The 24,287-nt window shown below is 49.3% G+C and overlaps 2 protein-coding genes across 3 annotated transcripts; one reads left to right on the top strand and one right to left on the bottom strand.

The window, feature by feature from the left end:
• Positions 1-5,735: 5,735 nt before the first annotated feature.
• On the bottom strand, positions 5,736-17,788 carry TMEM127 (transmembrane protein 127). Of its 2 annotated transcripts, XM_023618677.2 has the most exons (4): positions 17,479-17,788; positions 16,750-17,067; positions 8,949-9,113; positions 5,736-8,165 (listed from the first exon to the last, which is right to left on the bottom strand). In XM_023618677.2, the coding sequence occupies exons 2-4, from the start codon at positions 16,991-16,993 to the stop codon at positions 7,858-7,860; spliced, it is 717 nt and encodes a 238-aa protein (XP_023474445.1). In that variant the 5' UTR covers positions 16,994-17,067; positions 17,479-17,788; the 3' UTR covers positions 5,736-7,857. The 2 variants fall into 2 exon arrangements, with proteins under 2 accessions (XP_023474445.1, XP_070091225.1); XM_070235124.1 differs by lacking the exon at positions 16,750-17,067 and having other exon boundaries at positions 17,479-17,713.
• Positions 17,691-23,588, top strand: CIAO1 (cytosolic iron-sulfur assembly component 1). The gene is made up of 7 exons (XM_001492911.6): positions 17,691-18,071; positions 18,617-18,765; positions 18,941-19,052; positions 19,167-19,255; positions 19,498-19,699; positions 20,364-20,451; positions 21,299-23,588. Exons 1-7 carry the CDS (start codon positions 17,705-17,707, stop codon positions 21,537-21,539), a joined length of 1,248 nt encoding a protein of 415 aa, XP_001492961.2. The 5' UTR covers positions 17,691-17,704; the 3' UTR covers positions 21,540-23,588.
• The last annotated feature ends 699 nt before the right edge of the window (positions 23,589-24,287 follow it).

Genomic DNA, 24,287 nt, shown 5'->3' with positions numbered 1-24,287 from the left:
ACCTTTGTAAACTGCAAGGAAAGAGAGCTCGCTTTGTTTTCTGCTGAACTTAGTGCTCTGACGAAAGCCTGGAGCTAAGCAGCCCTTTTGCCACCATTAGGGAACAGCCTGGATAGGAAATGGAGCCAGCATCCAGGAATGGAGCTGAAAGAGAGTAAACAGGTCCAGATAGCACCTCTGGAGCCCCTGAATTCACTGCAGCATTTGACTTTTCTAGTACCCAGCCAATAAATGCCTTTCTTGCATGACCAATTTTGGGTTTTTAGTCATTTTGCAACTAAAGTGTACTGACTAATACCCTCTTAGGTAAGATCAGAAAAGAGGTTTCAACATGTTTCCTTAACCCTAAGGTTTGGTGAGGGTACCTAAAGTTCTATTTGTTAAAAAAAAAAAAAGAAGAAGAAGAAGAAAAACGTTCTATTGCAATGGAAAGTAGCAAGCCATATTTTTCTATTTCTCCAAATTGTTTTAAATGTGTATCTCTTGGGCACAGATTTTAGATCCCCTGCCACAGTCACTCTGCCACCTTGATAAGGGTCTAGTATCCAGAATATATAAAGAACTCTTACAACTCGACAATAAAGACAAATAACCCAATTAAAAAATGGGCAAAGAAATTTCAATAGATATTTCTCCAAAGAAGATACATAAATGGGTAATAGGCACCTGAGAAGGTGCTCAACATCTTTAGTCATCAGGGAAAGGCAAATCAAAACTACAATGAGATACCACTTCACACCCACTAGGATGACTAGAATCAAAAAGAAGGACAATAACAAGTGCTGGTGAGAATGTGGAGAAATTGGAACCCTTACACATTGCCGACAGGAATGTAAAATGATGCAGCTGCTTTGGAAAACAGTCTGGCAGTTCCTCAAACTATTAAACATAGAGTCACCATGACTCAGCAATTCCATTCCTAGGTATATAGCCAAGAGGACTGAAAACTTATGTTCACACAAAAAGTTGTACACAAATGTTCATAGCAGCATTACTCATAATAGCCAAAACATGGAAACAACCCAAATGTCCATCACCTGATGAATGGGTAAACAAAATGTGGTATATACCTACAATGGAATATTATTCAGCCATAAAAAATAATGAAGTACTGATATATGATGCAACATGGATGAGCCTTGGAAACATTATGCCAAGTGGCAGAAGACAGATACAAAAGGCCACATATCCCACTTATATGAAATGTCCAGAATAGGCAAATCCATTGAGACAGAAAATATATTAGTGATTGCCAAGGGGTCTGGGGGAAGCAGGAATGGAGAGTGACTACTGATTGGTACGTGTTTCTTTTGGGGGTGATAAAAATGTTCTGGAGTTATTGGTGATGGTTGAACAACCTTGTGAATATACTAAAAACCAGTGAATTATACTTTACAAGGGTACATTTTATGGTATGTGAATTGTACCTTAATAAAAAGAAATGTAGCAAAAATGTTAGCAATTGGGAAACCTAGCTGAAAGGTGTATGGGAACTCGTTGTCCTATTCGTGCGACTTTTCAGCTAGTACAAAATTTTTTCTAAACAAAGTTGTCTTTTAAATGCTTAAAATAAATTCAAAGTCATTCCTTCTTGATCCCCCAGAGTGAAGGGTGGCATTCCCCACTCAGGAAGTCAGATGGCAGAACTTTCAAGTTATCTAGTTCAGCTTCTCAGTTACAAATGAGGAAACTGAGTCCCAGAGAGAGATGTCTGCCAACGCATCTAGTTGGTAACTAATTATCCTCTCACACATTTCAGATTGCTATTCCGTCCTTTTCTCTAGAGCTGTTTATTTTTCTTCCACTTAGAATGCTCATCTGGACGCTCTCCAATTTCTCAACATCTTTCTGAAGTATGTAGGTTGGGGAAGAAAACCCACCATAAAGACATATGTTAGATATTGAACGTGTGTAAGACATCATTCCAAGATCAGAAGAAATTTCAGTATGGAGGAATTAATGCAAAAATGTACCCAAATGGTGGCACATGGCATCAGCCCCACTGCCTTCTGCTCGTCTGCTGCTGCCCGCTCCCTCCTCATCCCATTGGGCTGACTTCAGAATGGAGACGTGGGGATGGGACTGGAGTTAGGTAGGCGGTTCCCCAAAACAGCCAGGATGTGTGCAAGCTGTGTCTTCAGGAGTGCCAAGCACTACCCAAGCAAAGCACTGAGCTCAGAGTGGGAAAGAAAAACAAAATCGGGGAAGTCAGAAGCTGGGCGGGCATTGGAATGGAGCTGGAAGAAAGGGGCAAGCAAAAGAAACAATTTCCAAGGATAGGGCCAGTGTAATGAAGGCCCAGTTTGCCTATTTGAAAGTGGGCAAAACTGATTTCAAGGCTCAGCCCTGTTCAAAGATAGGACACACACAACTTCTGTGAGAAAGCAGAGCTGGTCAGTGGCCGATTGCCCTATTATCACAGTAAGGAGGGCTGAGGGAGAGACTATGGGAGTCTCATCTCCATTTCATAGGCTCATGCCAGCAAAGATCTCTGATTGGTGTAGGCCTTGCCCTTGTGCTCCCACATCCCAGTCACCATTAGTGGCACCATCTCTGAATCCAAGACCACACATGTAACCAACCTCATCCTGGGCCATGGTATGAAGCTGCAAGTTCTTGGCCACAGTTCAGGGAAAGGGACATGATCTAAGTTGAGCCAAAGTGACTCATCTCAGGCCTTAAACAATAGGTTAGTGTGAGCCTGGGGCTGCTGGTGGCCATCTTCACTACCTTGAGGGAGACTGCCTGAGCCCATGAGTGGAACAGACAGATGGAGAGAAATCCTGTCTTCACATCATCATTTGAGTCCCTGGATCCAGCCAAGTTGCCTTTTCAGTTACATGAACCAATAAATTCCCTTTAATTAAGACAGTTCTATGTTGAGTTCTGTATCTTGCAGCTCTAAGTGTTCTGACAATAACCCTGGCATTCCAGGCCCTCACAGGCTGGGCCCATCCACCCAAGCACTCCCCTCTAGTGGGTATCACCACTGCTCAAAATACTGACTCAGTGTTCCCCAAAGCCCATCCCTTTCTTTCGTGCTTTCACACCATTGATTACACCATTCTCTCATGAAAGCCTACCCATTTTTCAAGACCCATATAAAGTCTCTCCTCCTTCATGAAGCCTTCCTGGACCATTACAGTCTTGAGGGGCATCAAGTGCCCCTTGTCAGGTTTCCTCTTTCCTGACAGTTGGATCGTTAGGCCCTTGACGGCAAGGACTGTATGCATTAATATCTTTGCATCCTTCACAAAGCACATTGTGTTCAGTGTATTTGGTGAGTGAACACTGCATAAGAAAGCATGACTCCCTGGCCCAAATGAACTTCTAATGTAAAAAACAAGAAAGACATAAAACCTGTCAACATAATAGAAATAGTATGTATGTGTATCTGAGTGCACACACACGCAAATTTCCCTCACCACTCTGCCAGAGCACAAAGAGGCAAACAGGTGGGAAAGGATGAATAAGGGACACCCTCCCTCTTATTAAAACAAAACCCACCCACCACCCCAAGGTTATTCCAGAAGGAAACCCCCCACCAATAGTGGTGGCACTAGAAAGCTAGGTGAGAACCCCAAGAGGAAGGTAAAGCCAAACTGGGGAACTGGGCTACAGGGTCTAGCCAGACGTCACCACGAAGAAAAGGTCTTTTACTGGATGCTACTGCTATTTTGCTAGAGAGACAGAAAACAGGAAGCTTCCAAACAGGCACACCTTCAGGCCCTGTTCTCATAGTGCCGTACAAGCCCTTAAACAAGATGGAACCACAGACACCTCTTTGAAAGTTCTTTCATGACTGAACTCTTCAGACTCATGGTTGGGCTGAGAGAGAGATCTCTCCTTGAACACCTTACGGAGGCCCTCATCCTCCACTGTGTTGTTTTCCCACTCAGCTGAGTGGGCTGACCAGGCCAACAGAAATCCTTCCTGAGGAAACCGCCCCTCCCTCTGGCCCCAGCAACAAAGCCAAGCATTTTCTCCAAAGCTTACTGTGAGGAACTGGTATTTTAATTCTCAAACTGTGTCCCTAATAGAGTGTCTTCACTTCAGGTGGACCCACTCAAAGAGGAGACATGTTCTCCCCTAAATGCACCTCTCAACCCCTGTTAAAATGCCATTCCCACAGAAAACACAGGGGAGGAGGAAAGGTTCCTGGCTATTTGAAAACAAGGGCCACAAAGTTTATTAATTCCTTTGTGTGGTCTCACAAAACCTTGTGACCCATTAATTTAGTGGCTGTGTGTGTGGACATTTAAGGGTGAGATGTCAGCTGAAAGGATTCTCATCTTAAGATAACTTCTCTCTCCCAAGACACAACCACCTCTTCCTCTGTTCCCAAGGCTCTCTCCTTCTGCCCTTCACATCCCACATCTCATGCAGGAGCTCCTCTAGGCCTGTACCACTGGCTCCTCATCCATCACGTGGCAGGCACCGGGGCTCCCAGCTTCCCTACTCCAACACCTGGCTGAGACACACCAGGTCCAGAGGACCAACTATGACTGCTCTCTCCTTCCTCTTCTGCCAGGTCCCAGGTCCTCCACACCATTTCCCATCTGTCCCCCACTTCCCACGCCCTCAGACTCTTCCACTTACCTCCAGGCTGACCCTCCTTTATACTGTCATGAGTCATTAAAATAAACCTGGGTCCCTCTTTTCTCAAAATCCTCCCGGGGCTCCCCACTGCTTTTAGTGCCTTAAATGGGCCCCTGTCACCTTTCTAACCTCTTTTCTCACCACGTCCTGGCCACCAGTTGTGCTTCTGCTCTTGCTATTCCCTCAGCAGGAAGTCCCTCCACCCCACCTCCAAATACTCTCACATAAACCAGCTCAAGCTGCTTCCTCCATGAAGCCTTTCAGAATCACTCCAGTCAGAACCAGCCACCCCTCTTGGCACAGCACTTTTCCCAGCTGTCCATCAGACCACTCACTTCACTGTGCCTTTTCATGGACAAGTCCCTCTCCTGAACTAAGAATATAAAATCCTTGGAGACAGGAACCCTGAAGGACATTCCTCTCATGGTGCCGAACAGTGCTTTGTACCCAACACAAGGCACCTTTCATAAATGTCTGAAATGAAGTGAAATGAGAGAGAACACATTCCTAGCACCCAAGACATATGCTCTTCCCAGGAATAAAAAAAGAACACTGAAATGGGCTGCTCCTCAAAGGGAGCTCCAAGCTCTTACCACAATACATTTGGGGCCCGGTGAGACGACTCAATGTATGAATGAATGAACGAAGGGAATGTGTGTAACCGTTCGAGGCACTGACACTGAAAAGTTCTTCTACAAGTTATACTCCCAGAACTGCTTCCACTCACAGGCCTCTCCCCGTAAGTAATCATTCCCTGTGGTTTCAAAAGAAAGTGCGGTTTCTTCTGCTAGCCCTAGCCCTAAAGAAGTCTGCTTTTTCCCACGCAATGGCTAGTGCTCCGAAGCAGCTCTCTTTTCTGCAGCTAACCAGCAGATGTAGAGAGAGAAGCTCAGGGTGAGGTCAAAGGCCTGGGCAGGAAGCGTCCATGGCTCCTAGCTGTGGCCCTTGGTGTGGAAGTGGTCAGGATTAGGAGGATCGTACAGGTGGGAATGCCTTGCATGGAGTAGGCACATGCAAGTCCCTTCTAACTTTTTTTAAAATTACATACTTCATCATTTTCTCCTGCTTCTCTAAGAGGAAGGGAACAAACCAAATCAGGGAAACTGCAACAAAAAAACGACAGGGAGCCATTGGCATTTACATTCTTATTTGCGGTTTCTGGTTTTTTGTTTTGTTTTGCTTTTTAATTTTTTTTCTAGAAAAAAAAACACAACCAGGGGAATTTATATGACAAACTATCAGTGTCAGGATGGCAGGGGAAAAGAGAAAGAAAGGCCAGAGGCATGGGAAGCTAATAAAAACCGGGCTCCAAATCATGTGGAACGGCCCACAGGGTCACGTCCGGGTCCTCATGAGATGACCGGTCACATGGCATGCTTGTTCAGTGCCCGGTCTCCTGGTCTGCCCGCTCAGACACCCATGGTCAGAGAGAGCTGACCACACCCTGGAAATCTCACATAGACAAACTCAGGCTTTACAGAAAGACAAGACTTAATTTAGCTCCTTGGCTTTGTGCTCAGGTATCATATGGCAGTCTTTCTTGCCTAAGAAGAGAGTCTGGAAGAGTGTGAGAGTCAGCATGGGACACACTTTGGCATAACAATGAACTCCAGGCAGCCGCTCACTCATGTGTGGATATGCTCTTCACTACCCACACACCTATCTGTCCAGACATCCCCAGGCAGTCTGCCAAAGAAGGACAAGGGAAATGACAGTCGCTTTCTAGCCACAGTTCAACAGTGATGTCCATTCTCCAGTCTTGCTCTATCACCTGGGGGAGGAGACTGGGATCCATCTGCTTTTCAACCCAGCACTGGACACTGATTCCAAAGAAACTTGGCCATCTGGATCCACACTGAACGTCTCAAGTTTTCCCTCTTTATGCCCCAGATGTCAGGGCAGAAAATTCAGCCAGATCCAGAGCCACACATGTGGCAAACAGGATAGCCAGAGTGATGGCTAGGCAAGAAAGAGCCAGTAGCACACTGCGAGACCAGAGTACATTCAAGAAGGGGAAAGGGGCATGCAGCAAGCTGTTGCCCCAAGTCATGGTCTAGGGGACACACTGAGCCTGAGGGACACAGGCAGGTCCACTAGTCTGGCAGGGTGGTTCTGACACCTCACGCAATGGGGCCCCACTGGTTGGGGTTCCTATGTGGAGAGTGGTGGGTTTCCCGCCCTGCTGTGGCCCCTGTTCCTGCACGGAGGCCAGGTTACATCTCAGTGCCACAGTCCTGAGGAGCACCACGCTGGCCAGCCAGCCAGGCAACAGTCCTCAGCCCCTTGGGCTGACAGGGCTCTGGGTTCCACAGGAAGGCCCCAGGGAGCCGTGGTCACTGGGAGGGAGGGAGCAAGGGGATAGGGCTGCATTCTGCAGGGAGAGATTCAGAGAAGAACTACCATGGGCTGGAAGGAGCTGCGGCCCAAAACACTGCAGAGCCAAAGGGAACAGGATAAATATCTGAAAAATGACAACAGTCTTGTCGCTAGTTTAAAAAGAGAGTATTGTTGCTGTTGCTTGGTTGTTTTTTTTTTCCTTTTAAAACCACTCACATTTTAAAAGGTGAAGGGGCTGGGGAGATTCAGCCCCCTTCACTCTGATCCTTTATGGGCACCAGGTGCTGCTCTCCTTGCCTGGGCTCCAGACACCCAAGCAAGGGCAGGACGGGAAGAGCACCAGCTCTGCCTCCCAGCAGCAATTCCTTCTCCCCGTAAAACCAGAACACACTCAATGGGAAGTCCAAAGACTAAAGTGCAGAGAATTCCACAGAGTGCGCGGCCTGGTACTCGGCACTCCAAGAAGGAATGGGGGGGGCCGGGGTCAGTCCAGAGCCACAGCTGTGGAACACACCGTGACTATTATGAAGCATGCCTGCAGGGCACAGTCCCTGTTCCCTTGGGCCCTGTTGACACTTCTTCTATCTGGGACTGTCCACTGTCAGCAGCTCCCCAAGGAAAGTCCTGGTCTCAATGAAGGGAGAAAACTCGTAAGACCATCCCTGGTTGGTAATGTAGTGACTGTGAAGGGAGGGGAAGGTGGCAAGAGGGGAAACAGTGCATTATATAAAATCAGTGAATCCCAGGTTTCGAGAGCAGGGATCATGAACAACCCTAAAGGCAGAGTCTCTCCTGGGGAAGGTTTGGTAAAGATGGTCAGGATCCTACCAGTGAGGCCTGCTGGGGAAAGGAGCTCCTCAGGGTGTGAGAGGCGCTGCAGAGTGGGGGAGGGGTTGCAGAGGAAGAAAGCCCAGGCTGGCATTAGGGTGTGTAGGCCGGAGGCGGCTGGAATTGGTTGATGACTTCATACTCTGCTGGGTAGGGCTCATTCTCCTCCATCTCGGACAGCAGCTCCAGCGCCTGCTCCTCTTCCTCCGTGGGGTAGTGGCGCAGGAGGTTGGCTGCTGTAGCCAGGATTGAGGCTCCACCAGCTCCTGCCACCAGGTAGAAGCTAACAGCAAAGGTGACATAAACCTGGGAACCATGGTACTTCTTATGTTGCTGTTGCTGGGCCAGGATGAGTTCGGAAGCCCAGTAAGAAAAACCGATGACAGTGGCACACTGCAGGACTGGGGGACAGAAGAACAACACAAAAAGGGGGTTAGCAGGCACCCTGCAGCCGGGATGCTTAAGGAACCAATTGCAGCCTCGCTACTCAAACCCCATTCTCAGAGAACCTGCCTGGCCCCAGGCCCTGCAAGGGGGAGCTCTCTTGGCCATAGGATTCTCAGGCTGGGGCTAGGGACGGATACCTGACCCTGTCTGGGCCAGGCAGATTCTGTCTGTCTTAAGAATCTGGAATTGGGCTGCTAGAAGTCACGGGTGCTTGAAAGGAAGAGACAAGGTCATGCAGTTTGGGAGGGCAGTTGGCACCACCGTAGTCAAATCAACACACCCGCCCAGTCCTGAGCGAGGAGAGAAGCCATGTACAAGCAAAGACAGCTGGTCTGCAGGGAAAGAGGAAGGGGGAGGAGAGAGAATCCACTGAGAGCAGGCTTTCCAGGGGAGATACAGTGAGATACTCTGGTTCCTTCCTTGCTCGTTCCAGGACCCACGAGCCCGGCTGAGCTTCAAATCCAGTTCTTAGAGAGCCATGAGATTTCTTGTGCACTTCTAACAATATTCCCTCCCTACAGCTGGGCCAAGTGGGTTTGTGGTCCTGGCAGGCGTACATGCAAATGACGGAAGCAAGCTGCTATCACGCCCCAATGCTCTGTGAAAGGCTAGAGCTGAAACGAGCATCTGGAACTGTGTCTGCTCATAGAAACGCCTTCATCCCCAACTGCAACTCCAGGCAGGATGCCCCCACCCTGGGGTAGTTCCTCCCCCATTGAGAGCAGGCCCGGGTTTACCTGTGAGGATGTGAGCGAAGGCATAGCGACGGGTGATCTTCAGGGCTGGGTGCTTGGGCCCAAAGACATCCAGAAGGAACGCGGAGAGACTACACAGGATGCCCAGGAAGCAGAAGGCAGCAATGACCCGCAGGAGCAGTACTGTCTGAGGATTCATGCAGAAATCTGTATAGGGAGAACCAAATCTTCAGGGCCTCAAGCAACAGCCTAGTGTAGGAAGTCCTCACCTGGGAGAAGTTTGTCTCCCTCTGCCACAGTCCTAGGGAGCCAGGGAGGCCCGGAGGGCGCAGTCTTAGCGCCTGCTCCCAGCTGCAGGAGGAGGTGGAACAGCCTCCGTATTAGCAGACAGGAACCCTGGGTGGCTGCTCCCACGTGCCTCAAGTCCTTCTCCCCTTCCAAACAAGACAACTCTAAGTGCACGATTCCACTTCATTGTACTTGCCACACTCTTCTAACCATTTTTAAAGACCCTGACGATCAAGCCAACATGTTAACCCATTTTGCTAAAGCATGCTTTGGGCTAGCAGAAAAAGTCCATTGACTTCTGAGCTGAGGCAGCCAAAGAGGCTAAGGGCAGAGGCTGATTAACGCCAATTCTCTATCCAGTCACTCATTCATTCACTTTTTGTTCAAAAAGAAGCTGAAGCAGTTTAGAGAAATGTGTAATTACAAGAGAGTACTAACTAAATTAGGAAAGGTGGCAGACTGGACCTTCACATTTATTTTTGCTCCCTACCTAAACTCTACGAAAACCAAAGAAAAAAAAATTTTAAGGCATAAACCCATACCAAGAGGAGAAAAGCAAAACAAAATTCTGGAAACTGGAAAGTAAAGGGACTTAGAACTACTTAGAACTGACTTAACAGACTAGAGACGCTGAAGTGTACGCGAGAAGTAGGAAAAGCGAAGAAGCAACTAGATTTACACCAGAAAAGCCTGAAAGGCTCAGAAATTGACAGTACCAAATACCTTCTAAAATGAGGGCAAAGCCATTAAGGGGTGTGTGTTCTACCAAAATGAGGGAGTCAAGCAAGGGAAAGGAAGATGCTCAAACAGGGCACTCAACATTCAAAGAGTCCCCAGGGTCATGGTGAAGGGAGGTCCCAGGACAACAACTGTACACCCGATACCTAGAGCAACCTATATTTCCTTCTAGGACTTAATACCATTTTTGTTTTTTTAAAATTTCATCTAAACAACACTGTCAGTTCCCTCTAATATCTATGCAAACTGCCATAGTTCCCAGAAACACACAGACAGAATAAAGGCTGATCCAAAAAGAAACCACTTCAAGCTTTAATAAAAAGTAGGCAACGGGCCTTAACTTCCTCTCCTTCCTCTCTTCCAGCCAGTGGCAAGCTCTTCTTTCATTTAGGCCATTGGTCACCAAGTGATTTAGGAAAATTTGGAAAGGGCTGGCAAGAGTTAGACTATAGGCTCCTTCCCTGAGTCTTGATCTCAGGCTGAGAGGCTGTGGGATGGTAGGCATCTCTCTCTAGTGCACATCCAGAATCACTGGGGTGCTGGTTGAAAGCATGTTTCCAGGCCCCAGAGATTCTAAGCTCTCAGTCTGGAGCAGAGTCTAAGAATCTGGATTTTAACAAGCAGCCCAGTTAATTTCCACGCAGGTGGCTCAAGCCTTACACTCCAAGAAACACTGATCCTGGACCCAGGGGAAGGTGGGTCCAAGAACCTGGGGAGGGGGGACCTGGACCCCACAAAGCAGACTCAAACCAACAGACATTGGCATCATGGGGTCTTGGGCAGAGGGCCCGGCCTCGCACACCAAAAGAACCAGACATCAAGAGGCCCTGGGCCTTTGTGACAGCATGCATTCCCTGCCTCAGGCTCCGAATTCACCAGGCAGATGTTGGCTGAGCCCGCACAAGACTCATATGCTTCAGTCTGGCTTCAAGTCAACCACTATGCTGCCCTCAGAGCTGCTCTCTGTCACTCTCTTGTCAACTGACCGTTTTGGGCCCAATCATCCAGCCTGGGTGAAAGCGTACAGCCAGGAGGCTTGCCTGTGCTTTAGCTCTGCCAGCAACCAAGACCAGCCTTCACTGAACCCGGCCCTGCCCAGCCTAAGACAGCACTGGGCACCTGAAAGAGTCTAGAAACCCACGGGGCTCCCAAAGACGGGGGCTGTCTCCTGACTTTATTTTGAATATTGCTAAAAGCTCTCTGTGATAGTTCTTCTTGACGTCCACAGGGCATGTAGCAGGGACGGGGCAGGACGAAAGTGTTCTTTTAGTGCTTGCAAGAATAACCTGGGAGCAGCAGAGCGTGAGGGCTTACATCACAGTGCACTCTGCAGCAGGCTGTGTGCAGATTCCACCCGCGTTACTCACAGTGGCCAGGCACTGGGGCGGTGCTTTAATTGTGGTTCTGAAAAATCAACTCAGTTTTAACTGAAAAAAGTACTACATGAGGGCTTCAAAGATACTTTCTTCAGCTGCACTGTGAGTACAAGATTTCCATTCTATTAGCATCCTTAAAAATGTACATCTTTCGGGGCTGGCCCCGTGGCCGAGTGGTTAAGTTCGCGCGCTCCGCTGCAGGCGGCCCAGTGTTTCGTTGGTTCGAATCCTGGGCGCGGACATGGCACTGCTCATCAGACCACGCTGAGGCAGCGTCCCACATGCCACAACTAGAAGGACCCACAACGAAGAATATACAACTATGTACCGGGGGGCTTTGGGGAGAAAAAGAAAAAAATAAAATCTTAAAAAAAAAAATGTACATCTTTCATATACACTATGTGTCTGATGTTTCATAATACACTTATTTGAATAATAAAGACTTGCATATGATACAAAGCTTCAGAGAGGACGTCCTTCCCCTTCCAGATGTCCAACCACCCTTCTTAAGAGACAATCATTGTTGGCAGTTTCTTTTGTACCCCTCCAGAATAGCCTGTGCACGCAGATGGGTCAAATGTTATTTTAGTCAAGCCTCACTCCGCTCTGGGGGCTTCATCACACAGCTCAGATGAGAAATCGGAGGCTCCTGGAGGTTAAGTGACTTCCTCCAGGTCACACAGCACAGAGCCAGACCCCAAACTTGGGTCAGGCTCCCTTGCATCATGATGCTAGGAATTACCAAGCACCAGAGTTAGCTATTTTATTTTTCCCTGATGGAGATAATCAATCAAATTCTGAAGAGGTGTACTTGAATGAAGGGTCAAAAGCTAATACGAATGCTGTCAGAGCCACCCTCAGAGCCAGCAGCTGCTGAGCTCACCAAGGGAACAGCTGGAAGCATGAAATCTTTTAGGCAAAAGTTTTAGGTCATTAAGCGATGAAAAGGGCTCATACTGGGAATTATTGGGCAAAACCTGCTTGGTGTGGTCTAAGTTTCTGCAGGCATCAGAATCTGGCTCTTAGAAACAGGGGGGACACCAGAAAGGCACCAGACTTGGCATCAAATCTTAGACCTACCACAGACTACATTACCTTGAGCAAGTCACTTAATTGCCCTTGGCCTCTGCCCTCTCATCTATCAAATGAAAGCAGTAACACCTGACCCTTCTACACAGGGGCACACGGGGAGAGTCAACTCAACTGGGCCACAAATGAGCAGCCACTTGTACTGTTACTGCCCCACTACCTTTGCATGGGGCTGTTTCAGCTGGGCCACAGCAGTGTCACCCATGGTGTGCCTTTCCTCCTTGCACCGAGACTCCCTCATCCACACATCAGTCAGTGTGGGCCAGAGAAAGAGCCCACTAGAGCCAGACTAAGGATGTGCCCCACCAGAGTGATGACGCAATACAGAGAAGGGGCTTTTGACCCCAAATTCAAACAGGTTTTGTTTCAAAGTGACTGCCTTTCTTGACTCCAAAGCTGTGAGTAAACCCTCAGGCTTGGTGGGGAAACCAAATGTAAACTTCCACGGAGTGATGCTAATAGACACCCCAGAAGCCTGCCCCACATCCTAGGCGCTCTTTCATCAGAGGGTCTCGGAGCACACAGAGAGGACAGCCAGGGCTATCCCACACACGCTCAGAACCCAGCGCTGACTCTCCTGGGGGCAGGATCTCAATGTCTCCTCCTCTCCTGCCCTGCCGGACATCAGCATGACAGGCAGGGCAACAAATATCTGCTCCCTTGAGAGAGCTGCTAAAGAGAAACAAAATTCTCAAATGTTATGTATGTATTATTTTATTTGTGGAGAGAAATGGCACCTGGGGCAGGGTCCTAATTTGAAATTCAAACCAGTGGTGCAGTCCACTACACTCTGGTAAGACGGCAAGCACATCCTATCCTCCAATTGTGCTGTGGCCTGTTTATTTTGGTAAGTATTGCTTGACTGTCCCCTTCAGTCACCAGGGAAGAAGGCAGCTGCTGTGTAATAGGATCCCAAGAAACTGACTTTGCCCAAGGTCACTGGTGAGTCACTGGGCTGGATTTGTTTTGAAGGCCCTGGCTCTTCCTGTGTACCTGCCCATCGCCTCACCGCCTCCTGACCCAGACAGGCTGCAGGCAGGAAGGTTAAAGTGGCTTCTGGCCAGTTTCCTTCTTCTGTCCCATCCCCCCTCCCTTCCCCCACTCAATGGAGTTTCTGTGAATTAGAGGAACTTCCACAGCCCCAGTCCTTCTCAGAGCTCATCGTCCCCACTGTGACTCTTTAGCTTCCAGATAGGTTCTGCCACAGGACTCCGACAGGGCCCTCTACTGCCCGGCTGGGTCTTCACCACAGATACCAATGGTCTTGGCTGAGCTGCCTCTGAGGACAGGCCCCACAGGATGCGGAAGTGCCACGTGCCTCAGTCACCACCCTTCAGGCATACCAGCCCTCCCTGGAAGGCCCTTGATCTTCCAGTGGCTTGCTGTCAATCATGCTTCACCTGACTTCAAATCCCAAACTTCCTCATTCTCCAAAGATGCTTCCTGAGGCTGTTGTCAGTGCTGCCCTTTGCTGGCCATACTTGAGAGGCAGAGAGGGATTGGGGCTCCCCCTCTTGGGGCCACTAAATGTCTGAGGATGTCTCTGGACTTGGGCCAGGCCAAAGAGCTATGTAAGAAGCAGGCACCCCCTGGGGAGTGGAAGAATTCAGGACAGGATCTTTTGAGCTGGCCTGCATTTGCTACAGGCTCTGGGGCTCTGCAAATGGCAGAGGGAGATGAGTGGCTTTGCCTTAGGATCACCAACTTGAAAAAGCACAGCTTTGGCTAGGCTTGTGGAAAAACCTCAACTAAAATGGGGAAATAAGCCTTGGACAGCTCTGACAGAAGGAAAAAGAAACACAGAGCGCACTAAGGTGTGGTAGTAAGAGTGGAGTCAATGCCACACAGATCAGCTGTGTGCCCCTGAGCAAGTTAACTGACCTCCCTGAACCTGAGACCTTTGTAAAGTGGGGCTGATGACAGTGTCTGCCAAGTAGAGATATTGCTTAGGAGAAATTAAGCCAGGCAGGGAGTGTGCTTAGCACAATGCCCGGCACTCAGGCAGAAGGCTGAGAAACGGGAAGGCACTACTGCAAAGCCCGCTGGCCCTGCCCACTGCCCCACTCCCCATCACCTGCAGAGACCTGGCAGTGTCTGTTCTCCCTCTGGATGCATCTAGAGGCACCAGATCTGTGCCCCACAGCTCTGCTCCCTCCTGAGATGGGGAATACGCCAGGCTTCCACGCTAGGACATGTTAGGTCCTGAGGATCGGCATAATCGCACAGGATAGCATATGTCTGAAGGCCCACTGGGTACCAAAAAACAACAGGTACAGAGAAGCAACCAGGGACCTCCTGATTCTTCCCTTCTGTGACAGCTCTTGAGGTACCACTGTCAACTCTCCTATTAATGGACAGCAAGTGTTCCTAGCTTGCAACGGCCAAGAGATGGCCACAGGAAAGCAGGTTGAAACCATCCATGGATTAAGATCCGTAAACACATGTGCAAACGTGATGTAAAGGTTAAGGCAATCTGCTTTATAAAAGACAAAACCTGGCTTGAATAATTTCTCAGAAAGGATAAATATATATGTGAACAAAGGAGAACCGGCACCAAGAATTCATTTTTATTTTTTACACGCCTTTGACGAGAATGCACACTAAAGTGGTATCATTGTGAGCTCATTCCTTATAACAGCTGAAGTAAAATAAAGGTTAAGAAACATAACATCATTGTAAAACGACAGCATCATTTTATACTGGAGTCAACAGATGTGACCTAGACTCAGCTGTGTCACCCCCAGCTGTGTGGCCCTGGAGAGAGCACTTCACTTCTCTGAGACACAGCTTGCTGGACCTCTGAAATAAGGACATGGGATCAGCTTGCCTCTCCCTCCATCACACGAATTTTATGAGCCTCCCCAGCATGATCTGAAAGGGAGAAGCATCGTGGACTCTCTCCCAGTTTGTAGGAGACACCAAGCTCTTGAAACACTGAAACACCAGCGCATCAACTATAAAGTCTAGATGAAGTGGTGGAAAAGTAGCAGCTGTGCTTCAAATAAAGCAAAGGCAGGGGGATGCGCTGAGGGAAAAACCACCCAGACTCAACTCAAGCTTGATAGCCTTTCTGCCATCAGCTACACGCCAGTGAAAAAGTGGCATGTCCCAAGGCCTCCATCGTGTGTATAATTTGGTCTTAATGAGGCAACCCAGAAAAGGCTATCATCACAGTGAAACCTGGAGACAAACCAGAATGTTTCTCTACAAAAGCATCCTAAAGCCTCAGAAACTCCAGAGAGACGCAAAACAGTACGAGAACTCTCCGAGAAAGACAACATTAGGCTACAGGATAAGGCTTTTCAGCCTAGACCTGCAGAAATGGTACATGATCCAAGGCACAGAGGAGAACTTGACCTTTTTACCAAATCCCAGGGCCTGAATCCTTAAAGAGGCAATGTGAAGATACCCAACAGAAAGGGCTTCTGCTATGTGGGGCTTTAAACATCTGGAAGGCATCACAGCCGGGGAGTAGCACAGGGAGAAAATATGAAGACCTTCAAGACTGGTTCAAAAGACCTTGGCAGTGATGAACTGTGCTGTTACTAAGGGCTGTCTGGGGTCTGCTGACAATTTTTTGGGTAAAAGCCAGGCAGTGCAGTCCTGCCCTCACACCACACAGCCCTTATCACTGGAGACAGGGCTGCGCATGATAAGCTTCGGGGCTCCCTGGGACAGGCCCCCCTATAGGCCTTGGCCTCCCCTGTGTCCAGTAAAGAGAGCAGTCCTTTTCTCCTTTCCTCTGTCTACCTGGGTGGGAAGCACGACGATGAACAAAGCAACCTCACCTCAGTCCAGCAAACCTCTAATGGCTCCAGGAGCCACATTCCGATTGTTTTACCGAGGGTGGCAAAGGATCTGACTGCTGGTTACAGAAAATGCCATAGACTCCCTTTTTCTCTAATGAAAATCCGACTACTATAGAACTAGAAAATATCTCTTAAAATCTAGCCATATTAAAAGTTCCTTTTTCTCTATCAATCAGGCTGCCCCAAAGAAACTTTCCTATATCCCACAGGCTGCCTAGAAGGGGACAGCTAATTGTGATGCCTAGCACCCCATCTTCTCTGGATATACAGCGCCCTTCCTCCGGCAGAATCCTAAAATAGCAGCAGTTCAGATTAGCATGGCGTGAGGAGTAGGTGCTTGGCTGAATAACATCAGAATTAATGAGAGGCCGGACCCCAAACAGAGCCACCTGGTGGGCAAGAACACCAGGCAGGAATGGGGCTGTTTCCTTCAACTAAGTGCCTGCCCCCGGCTATCTCAGCTCCAGCCCGGACTACATCCTGCTCCCCGCCAAGGAGGCCCTGTCGCACAGAAGGAAGAGGGCCAGCGCGCAGCGCCCTCACCTTTCAGCAGATCCGGGTGCACGTAGCCCAGCACGTCGGAGACCCCCAGCTCCTGGCGGGAACAGGTGCCACCGTGGATGTGCAGCCAGGCAGGCTCGGCGAGGGCGGTGCACAGCGCCGTGATGGACAGGGCGCCTGGCAGCGCCGAGGCCAGGCTACGCTCCGGCTGCTTGGGCAGAGCGCTGCCTCCCGGGCTCCTCCGCCGGCGCCCGCCGGGCAGCCCTGCGCCTCCGGGGGCGTACATACCCGGGGCCGCCCGCCGTTGCTCCGCGGTCGCTGCTGGTCGCCGCCGACCTCCGCGGGGCGCACAGAGCCTGCCTGTCCCGGGGAGGAGAGCAACGCGCTGGGTTCGCGGCAGGTGAGGACAACGCAGTGCTGTCAGGGCCGACCCCGGAGGATTGGGGGTGGGACCTGGGGCCGACAGGGACTGGAGGGCTGCAGGGATTCGGGGGGGGCGGGGACGGGGTCCTTGAAATGGGGCTGCGGAGATGCGGGATGAGGACTCGGAGAGGACTGGGGGCCGGCTGGGATCTAGGTAGACTCAAAGGGGAGGGGGGCGGAGGTATCGGCTACTGGTAGCGGAGAGAGCGGGGGTCTCGGCCATCCGGTGCCGAGGGGCGGAGGAACAGGCTGGGCCGCGGGGATCGGGGACCTGGCATCTGGGAACTAGATCTGGGGTGCGACTTGTGCCCAGAAAGGACCCTCCCCACACTGACTCCTGTTCCTCACCAGTCAGCAGGCCTCAGGGCCGGGATGGCGCCGCTCCGTCCCGTCACGGGCTCCTCAGCTGCCCCAGGCAGAGTGATCCCAGGCCCCAAACCCGCAACGCCCGGACCGACCGGGCCCCGATCCACTTCCGGCTTCCTCCACCTCTACCTCCGCATCCTCCGGTTCCCCGCCCCGTCGCGTCACAGCGCAGGGCCTCACGGGACTGGTAGTTCAAGGCGGTCCCAAGATGCTTTCCGCTGGGTGTGGGTTAGGAGGCCGACTACAACTCCCAGAGGGCAGCGCGGCCACATCAGCGGGCGCTTCAGTTCCCCGCACGAGCTGGGCCTCCGGGAGGAAGGGGCTGAACCCGACAGCAGCGGAAGGCCGGAGGGGCGTCGCGGGGGTCTGCGTGGGGGCACCCGCGGTCGGCGCGGCTGACTCTGCCTGGCTCCTCCACACCCTGCGCCAGGCCGCCATGAAGGACTCGCTGGTGCTGCTGGGCCGTGTCCCGGCGCACCCGGACTCTCGCTGCTGGTTCCTGGCCTGGAACCCCGCGGGAACCCTGCTGGCCTCGTGCGGTGGCGACCGTAGAGTCCGCATCTGGGGCACAGAAGGTCAGGCCTGGCCTCGCTGCGAGACCCCTGCCGCCGAGGGTTCCGCGTGCGCATGGTGTGGGGGGCAGGCGGGCAAAGGAGAGGAGGGAGAGGCTTCCCTCCAGTTGAACGTTGGCCGCTCTGAGAAAGACTTTTCAGGCAAAAGTGTAGGCAAGTGCTAGAAGCAAAAACGTCAATGGATAGGCTGGAACTGTTGAGGAAATTGTGATAGTTTCTACAGGAAAATGAGGAGAGAAGGGTGGTAGGAAAGTAGCCTGCAGAGTAATTTGCTGCGTGATGGTCAAGTTTGAATTTTATTCCGAGGGCATTTGGGAGCCATAGACAGTTTTAAATCAGGAGGGTGACTCCTCAGATTTATTTTAGAATGATGCTTCCAGAGGAAGTGGAGTCAGTTACCTCTTTCTAAAAGCATGTTCAATATGAGGCTGGAGCGTGGTCCCCCAGCTTGGCTCCAGTACTAGCCCCCGTTATCGAATGACGTTAGTAGTGCTTCAGCACCTTCTTGTGCATCCAGCTCCAGAGCCTGGCCTGTCCTCTGTTTTTAGGTGACAGCTGGATCTGCAAATCCGTCCTTTCTGAAGGCCACCAGCGCACTGTGCGCAAGGTGGCCTGGTCCCCCTGCGGGAATTACCTGGCCTCTGCTAGCTTTGATGCTACCACTTGCATTTGGAAGAAGAACCAGGATGACTTTGAGGTAACTAGCTTGGATGGGACCAGGATCACTGCCTGTGTCATCCCCATCCCCATCCCCACCCCTACCCGGGCTGGTTCAGGAACCTTAACCAACCCAGGCCAGTTTGGCTGTACCCATGAAAAGGACCCCAGGGGTCTTAGCTGCTGTTATTCTTGTCTGTCTTACCTTTTCACAGTGTGTAACCACTCTGGAGGGCCATGAAAATGAGGTCAAATCAGTGGCCTGGGCCCCATCTGGCAACCTCCTTGCCACCTGCAGCCGAGATAAGAGTGTGTGGGTCTGGGAAGGTGAGTCTGGGTCCCTCCAGGTAAAGTTGGGAGCCAGCAGATGGACATCGCCCTGTGTGTCCCTCAGTCCCTTACAGGATCAGCTCATGGGCTCCTTTCTTTTTTCTCCCACAGTTGATGAAGAAGATGAGTATGAATGTGTCAGTGTCCTCAACTCCCATACACAGGATGTCAAGCATGTGGTTTGGCATCCGAACCAGGAGGTAAGAATCAGGCAAAGTGTCTTGGTGGAAAGGAATTCTGGTGTGGAGGGTTGTACCTAGCCTTCCTCCACTTTTCAGCCTCAGCCTGACTTTTAAAGGGATCTCTGTCTGTGACCAAAGGACATTAATCCCTTTATAAAAGCAGACCTCTGGGACTGTCCTGTTCTAGCAAGGAGAGATACTGGAATCACAGGCACTTCCTGGGCCATACAGACAGGTGCTGTGTTTTCCCTCCCCCCCAGCTGTTAGCCTCTGCCAGCTATGATGACACAGTGAAGCTCTACCGAGAGGAAGAGGATGACTGGGTGTGCTGTGCCACCCTTGAGGGCCACGAATCCACTGTGTGGAGCTTGGCCTTTGATCCCAGTGGTCAGCGCCTGGCGTCTTGCAGTGATGACCGTACTGTGCGCATCTGGCGACAGTATCCACCAGGCAACGAGCAAGGTGAGGGGCGAGTTGGAGAGCTAAAGGAGACTCATCTCTCATGAGCTTTACAGTCTACTAAGGGGCCAAGACACCTACATGATTCACGGCAAATTGGGGTAGAAAGGGAGATGTGTCACAAGAGGGCTCCAGAGAGAGTGCTGGAAGAATGAGGGACACCTGTGTGGAAGAGAGGCCATTTCATCCAAATGTGAAAGGGTGCGTAGGATTTTAACACAAGAAGAATTGAACCTGAGAAGAGAATTCTGAATGAAAACAGAACAGCGTGAGCAAAGGCAGTGAAGATGGGAAAGCCTAGACTTAGACCAGGAGCAGTGATTCATTTAGATGGAGCATAGGGTCTAAAGGGGTTGGGGACAAATAAGGTGGGTTGGGCTGCTGGTGGGTGGCCTTGAAAGGCAGGCTAGTCAGACATAGACTGCAGCAAAAAGTTTTTTAGGGAATGGGACATTTCCTTCTCAGAATTCTGCTGTAAAAATACCAGTCTGGCCAGTGTGTAAGGCAGATGGGCAAGGATGGGGACAGAGGCGTGAAGATGAGACTCATGATTGAAGGTGGGGGCGAGGGTGGACAAGTTAGGATCTCCTCTGCAGTGGGGCAGTTACTCCCCTGAGCTGCCCAGGACACAGACACGTGTTAGGCTCAAGAGAAGTCTGTCGTGCAGGGGTGGCATGCAGCGGCTCTGACCCCAGCTGGAAATGTATCTGCACCTTGTCGGGCTTCCACTCCAGGACCATTTATGACGTCGCTTGGTAAGACCTCCATCTCCCCCCCCACCCCCCCACCGCCACCAGTTTGGAGAGATTTTAGAGAAGGCAAGACCCTGTGCTGCTCTCTGCCACCTTTGGGAGTACATGGGAATGGAGAGCAGCCACCTCATGTCTTCAGTCAGGCCCGACTCCTATGCTGGCTTAGAGCTGGCAGGTCTGGGCTTCACAAGAGCAGGGAACAGACTTAAACCCAGGCCTGCACCTGCGTGAAGATCCCAGGCTGTGAGGGCAGCACCTGCCTTTGGGGCTCACAGAGCACCATACCATCCAGAAATATTATTCAAACTGTGGCTTCGTGGTTGGGTTTTTTATGGTTTGGTAACACTGACTCTACCCTTATGCAGTCTAGAAAAACCACACTATTTATATAGGAGAGTCAGGCATAGGAAATAATCCTAAATAATGAAAAAAGTTGATGTGCATCTAAACTTTATATTAGCAAACATTTGGGAATAACAAAAAACAGACTTAAGGATGGTAAAATTCAATGGCCTACTATATCACTGTGTAAAAAAATGGTGACGAATACTTCGTGACAAGGGAAACTGTTTATGCTAAGTGAGAACAGTGCAATTCAGAATCATATGTAGTTTTCTAGGTTAATTATATTGGGGGAAAACCTAGATGGCAGCACTTGAAGTCTCAGGGGGCTCATGCTTATGGCTGTATATTATTTAGGGAAGCTCTTCAGTAAGAGGCTTTTAGCTGAGGCCTGAAGTTTGGGAAGAGAGCAGGCCAGCAACTGTAGAACCAGTGTCTTCTACCTAATTTGCCAGGTTGGGGAGGGAGGAGCCACCTGCATACACATTGATGCACGTGTTCCTCCCAGGTGTCAGCTGACAGGGGCCCTGGCTACAGCTTGTGGGGATGATGCCATCCGAGTGTTTGAGGAGGATCCCAGCTCAGATCCGCAGCAGCCCACCTTCTCCCTGACAGCCCACTTGCCTCAGGCCCATTCCCAGGATGTCAACTGTGTGGCCTGGAACCCCAAGGAGCCGGGGCTTCTGGCTTCCTGCAGTGATGATGGGGAGGTGGCCTTCTGGAAGTATCAGCGGCCTGAAGGCCTCTGAGCCACCTCAACTTTGGACAGCATCATGGTTCCCCAGAAAATGTCATAAGACTTTTCCAGCCCCTGAGAGGACCTGGGGGAGCATCCTTGACCTTCGTTGCACTTGGCTCTCTTCCATTCAGACTTGGGTAGAAGGGCAGAGCCACAGAACCACTCGCTCTTCCCCTCCTTTGACACAGGGCCCTTGGTAAAGAGCTACAGAACATCAGCACATTGTAGTTATGCCACAGATTTTGCTTGCTTTAGGGCACAGAGTTAAATTTTGGAGAGTGAATATACTATTTATAATCACAGCATCTATATGTAGGAGGAGTGTATCTCAGACCTTTCTGAAATTGTAAGCTTTTAGAAATAATCCATCTGAGTCCCAAGTCCTGTTTTATATTATAAGGACATTCACAGTTTAAAAGAATTCCATAGTGAGTCTTTTCTGAAATAGGTTCTGCCTTCCCACTGTTTGGGTAAATCCTTGCATTTAAGACATTCAATCAACATTGAAGGAAACTTTTTAATGTAGGCTGGTTTAAAGTAAGAGACACCTCTGCTTTCCCTTAGAAACCCTCATGTATCTTGTGTGCCATTATGCTGTGAAGGCAACTGGGGAATGCTGGAAAATAAATGTGGAAGGACATGAACCCTAAAAGGGAGAGTTATTATTGGCCACAGGCCATACATTGTCAGTGGGGATGAAACTGGGTTCTTGGGTAAAGGGAAGAAATCTTGGAGACAGTAATTTGTGGCACTCTAAAGGACCACAGTACATAAACACACAGTATGACCATGGTATTAAATTTTCATGGTGGGAGCGAGTAGGACAAAGATGTCTAGCAAGGCTCCTTAGGGGAGTGATAATGGGAAAAGGTTGTGGTAGGCAATCAGTTCTTCAGCCCCACTCAAGTTGTCTTCTGACACTCCCTTCCAAATGGGTTTCGACTTCAAGTGAAGGCTGCAGCTTTAGGAATAGCCCTCTAAGTTTTCACATCACAGAAATCATGACCTTAGATTTTGGAAAGACAGCTGGGACAGTACCTAGAGCAGTGGTTCTCAAAATGTGGTCTGCAGATCCTGGAAGTCCTGAGAGCCTCTCGGGGGCATCTGAGATCAGCCGTTCGCACCTTGGCAGGAATCAAGGCAGTGGCACCAAATACTAGTAGTCGTCACTGCCTTGATCTCAGTAAAAATATTGCCAACTTCACTTAGAAATGCCTTTGATAGAATTAACATCCTTAATAAAATTAAATTGTATTAAATCTTGACCTTTGAGATTGCTAAGATCCTGTGACAATGGGAAGCATGTATTCATCATTTCTGCTGAATGATGGAGTAATGCTGTCTTGAGGAAAAAAAGTTGTGCGATTGAGTTGCAAACTGAATTAGCTGTGTTCTTCATGGCATACCATCTTTACTTGAAAGAACTAGCAAACTCTGGTATTTAGACTTGGCTATTTGGCAGACATTTTCTGGAAAACGAGTGGAATGAGTCTTTCACTTCAAGGGAAACTGAGTGTTGCCAATGATAAAATGAAAGCTTTCAAACAAAAATTAGTTTTTGAAAACCTGTATTGCCACCACAAGCTTGACATCTTCTGAGTGGACTTTTCTGAGGAGATTGGTGGTGATATTAACAAATGTGATTTGTATGATGATATACATGCATTTGGAAAGTCTGCATAATTCAGTGAACCAACATTTCCCAAATGACTAATGCAAGATGTTACAAAATCATTCATGGGCAAGAGACTCATTCCAAGTGTGAGACAGACCAGTGGATTTTAATGTAGCAGAGTACAAAAAGCTTATTGATAAGGTTTCAGATTCCACACTGCCTGTAAGAAACAACCACTTGTGGAGTCTCAGTGTAGTATCAAATAGCCACAATTACCTGAAAAGTCTATTTAAAAGCTCCTCCCTTTTCCAGCTCCGTATGTGTGTGAAGTCAGCTTTACGTAATTTTACTTCAACTCAATATTCAACAGATTATAGAAGCAGCTGTGAGACTCCAACTGTCTTCTATTAAGCAAAACATTAAAGAGATTTGCAAAATGTAAAATACCACTCTTCTCCCTGGATGTTTTGGAAGTTATTTTTCATAAAAAGTTAACATAATTAAGTTACTGTTTCTTTAAAATGCATTTAAATTGTTTTAATTTTTAATATAGTAAATATCAATGGATATAACTTAGATAATAAAAGCTCTTTGGGGTCCTCAATTGTTTGTAGTATAAAGGGGTCAAAAGACCAACAAATCATTTGAAAACTGCTGGCCTCAGGAAATTATTCTTCAGAATTATCTTCCAAATGTATGCATATTCCTAAAGAACACAGAGGGCAAGAATTTGAAGAGGAAAATTTGTAGATCTGGATTGCAAAATTGGTTTACCAAACTCAGCTGGTGCATTTTAATCCCCCTTCTGGTGCTGCCTCCTTATGGGAGGAGACCCTGCGGATCTTGAGAAAGTTGCTCTCTACCAAAGTTCAGTCTTAGTTCCTGCAGTAGTGCTGATCTCTGCATTATATACAGAAGAGGTGGACCAAGGGAATAAGCCCGACTGCAGAGAAGCTGCCGAACACCTTCCTTCCTCCACACTGACTGCAATGGCTACAGATGACAGCCCAACTAAAAAGCAGCCTTGTCCTCTAGAAGTGTTTATTATACCCAAGTTCAAAGGCTAAAAAACCCAAATCTTTTTTGGCCACAGGCCTTAGGTTGAAGAAAGGAAACATAATTTGGAATCATTGCAAAGACAAA

This window comes from Equus caballus, chromosome 15, assembly GCF_041296265.1.
Source record: "Equus caballus isolate H_3958 breed thoroughbred chromosome 15, TB-T2T, whole genome shotgun sequence".
Lineage (NCBI taxonomy): Eukaryota > Metazoa > Chordata > Mammalia > Perissodactyla > Equidae > Equus > Equus caballus.
This window is presented reverse-complemented; position numbering and strand designations above follow the sequence as displayed.

What these genes read in the sequence shown, in the direction of transcription:
- TMEM127 (XM_023618677.2), bottom strand. Translation starts at nt 16,993, where the DNA reads ATGTACGCCCCCGGAGGCGCAGGGCTGCCCGGCGGGCGCCGGCGGAGG. An exon ending in GCACCCGGATCTGCTGAAAG is followed by an intron (nt 9,114 to 16,749) that starts GTGAGGGCGCTG and finishes CTCCCTATACAG; the next exon opens with ATTTCTGCATGAATCCTCAG. An exon ending in CTTCGCTCACATCCTCACAG is followed by an intron (nt 8,166 to 8,948) that starts GTAAACCCGGGC and finishes TCTGTCCCCCAG; the next exon opens with TCCTGCAGTGTGCCACTGTC.
- CIAO1 (XM_001492911.6), top strand. Translation starts at nt 17,705, where the DNA reads ATGCTTTCCGCTGGGTGTGGGTTAGGAGGCCGACTACAACTCCCAGAG. An exon ending in GAGTGTGTGGGTCTGGGAAG is followed by an intron (nt 19,053 to 19,166) that starts GTGAGTCTGGGT and finishes TTTCTCCCACAG; the next exon opens with TTGATGAAGAAGATGAGTAT. An exon ending in ACCATTTATGACGTCGCTTG is followed by an intron (nt 20,452 to 21,298) that starts GTAAGACCTCCA and finishes TGTTCCTCCCAG; the next exon opens with GTGTCAGCTGACAGGGGCCC.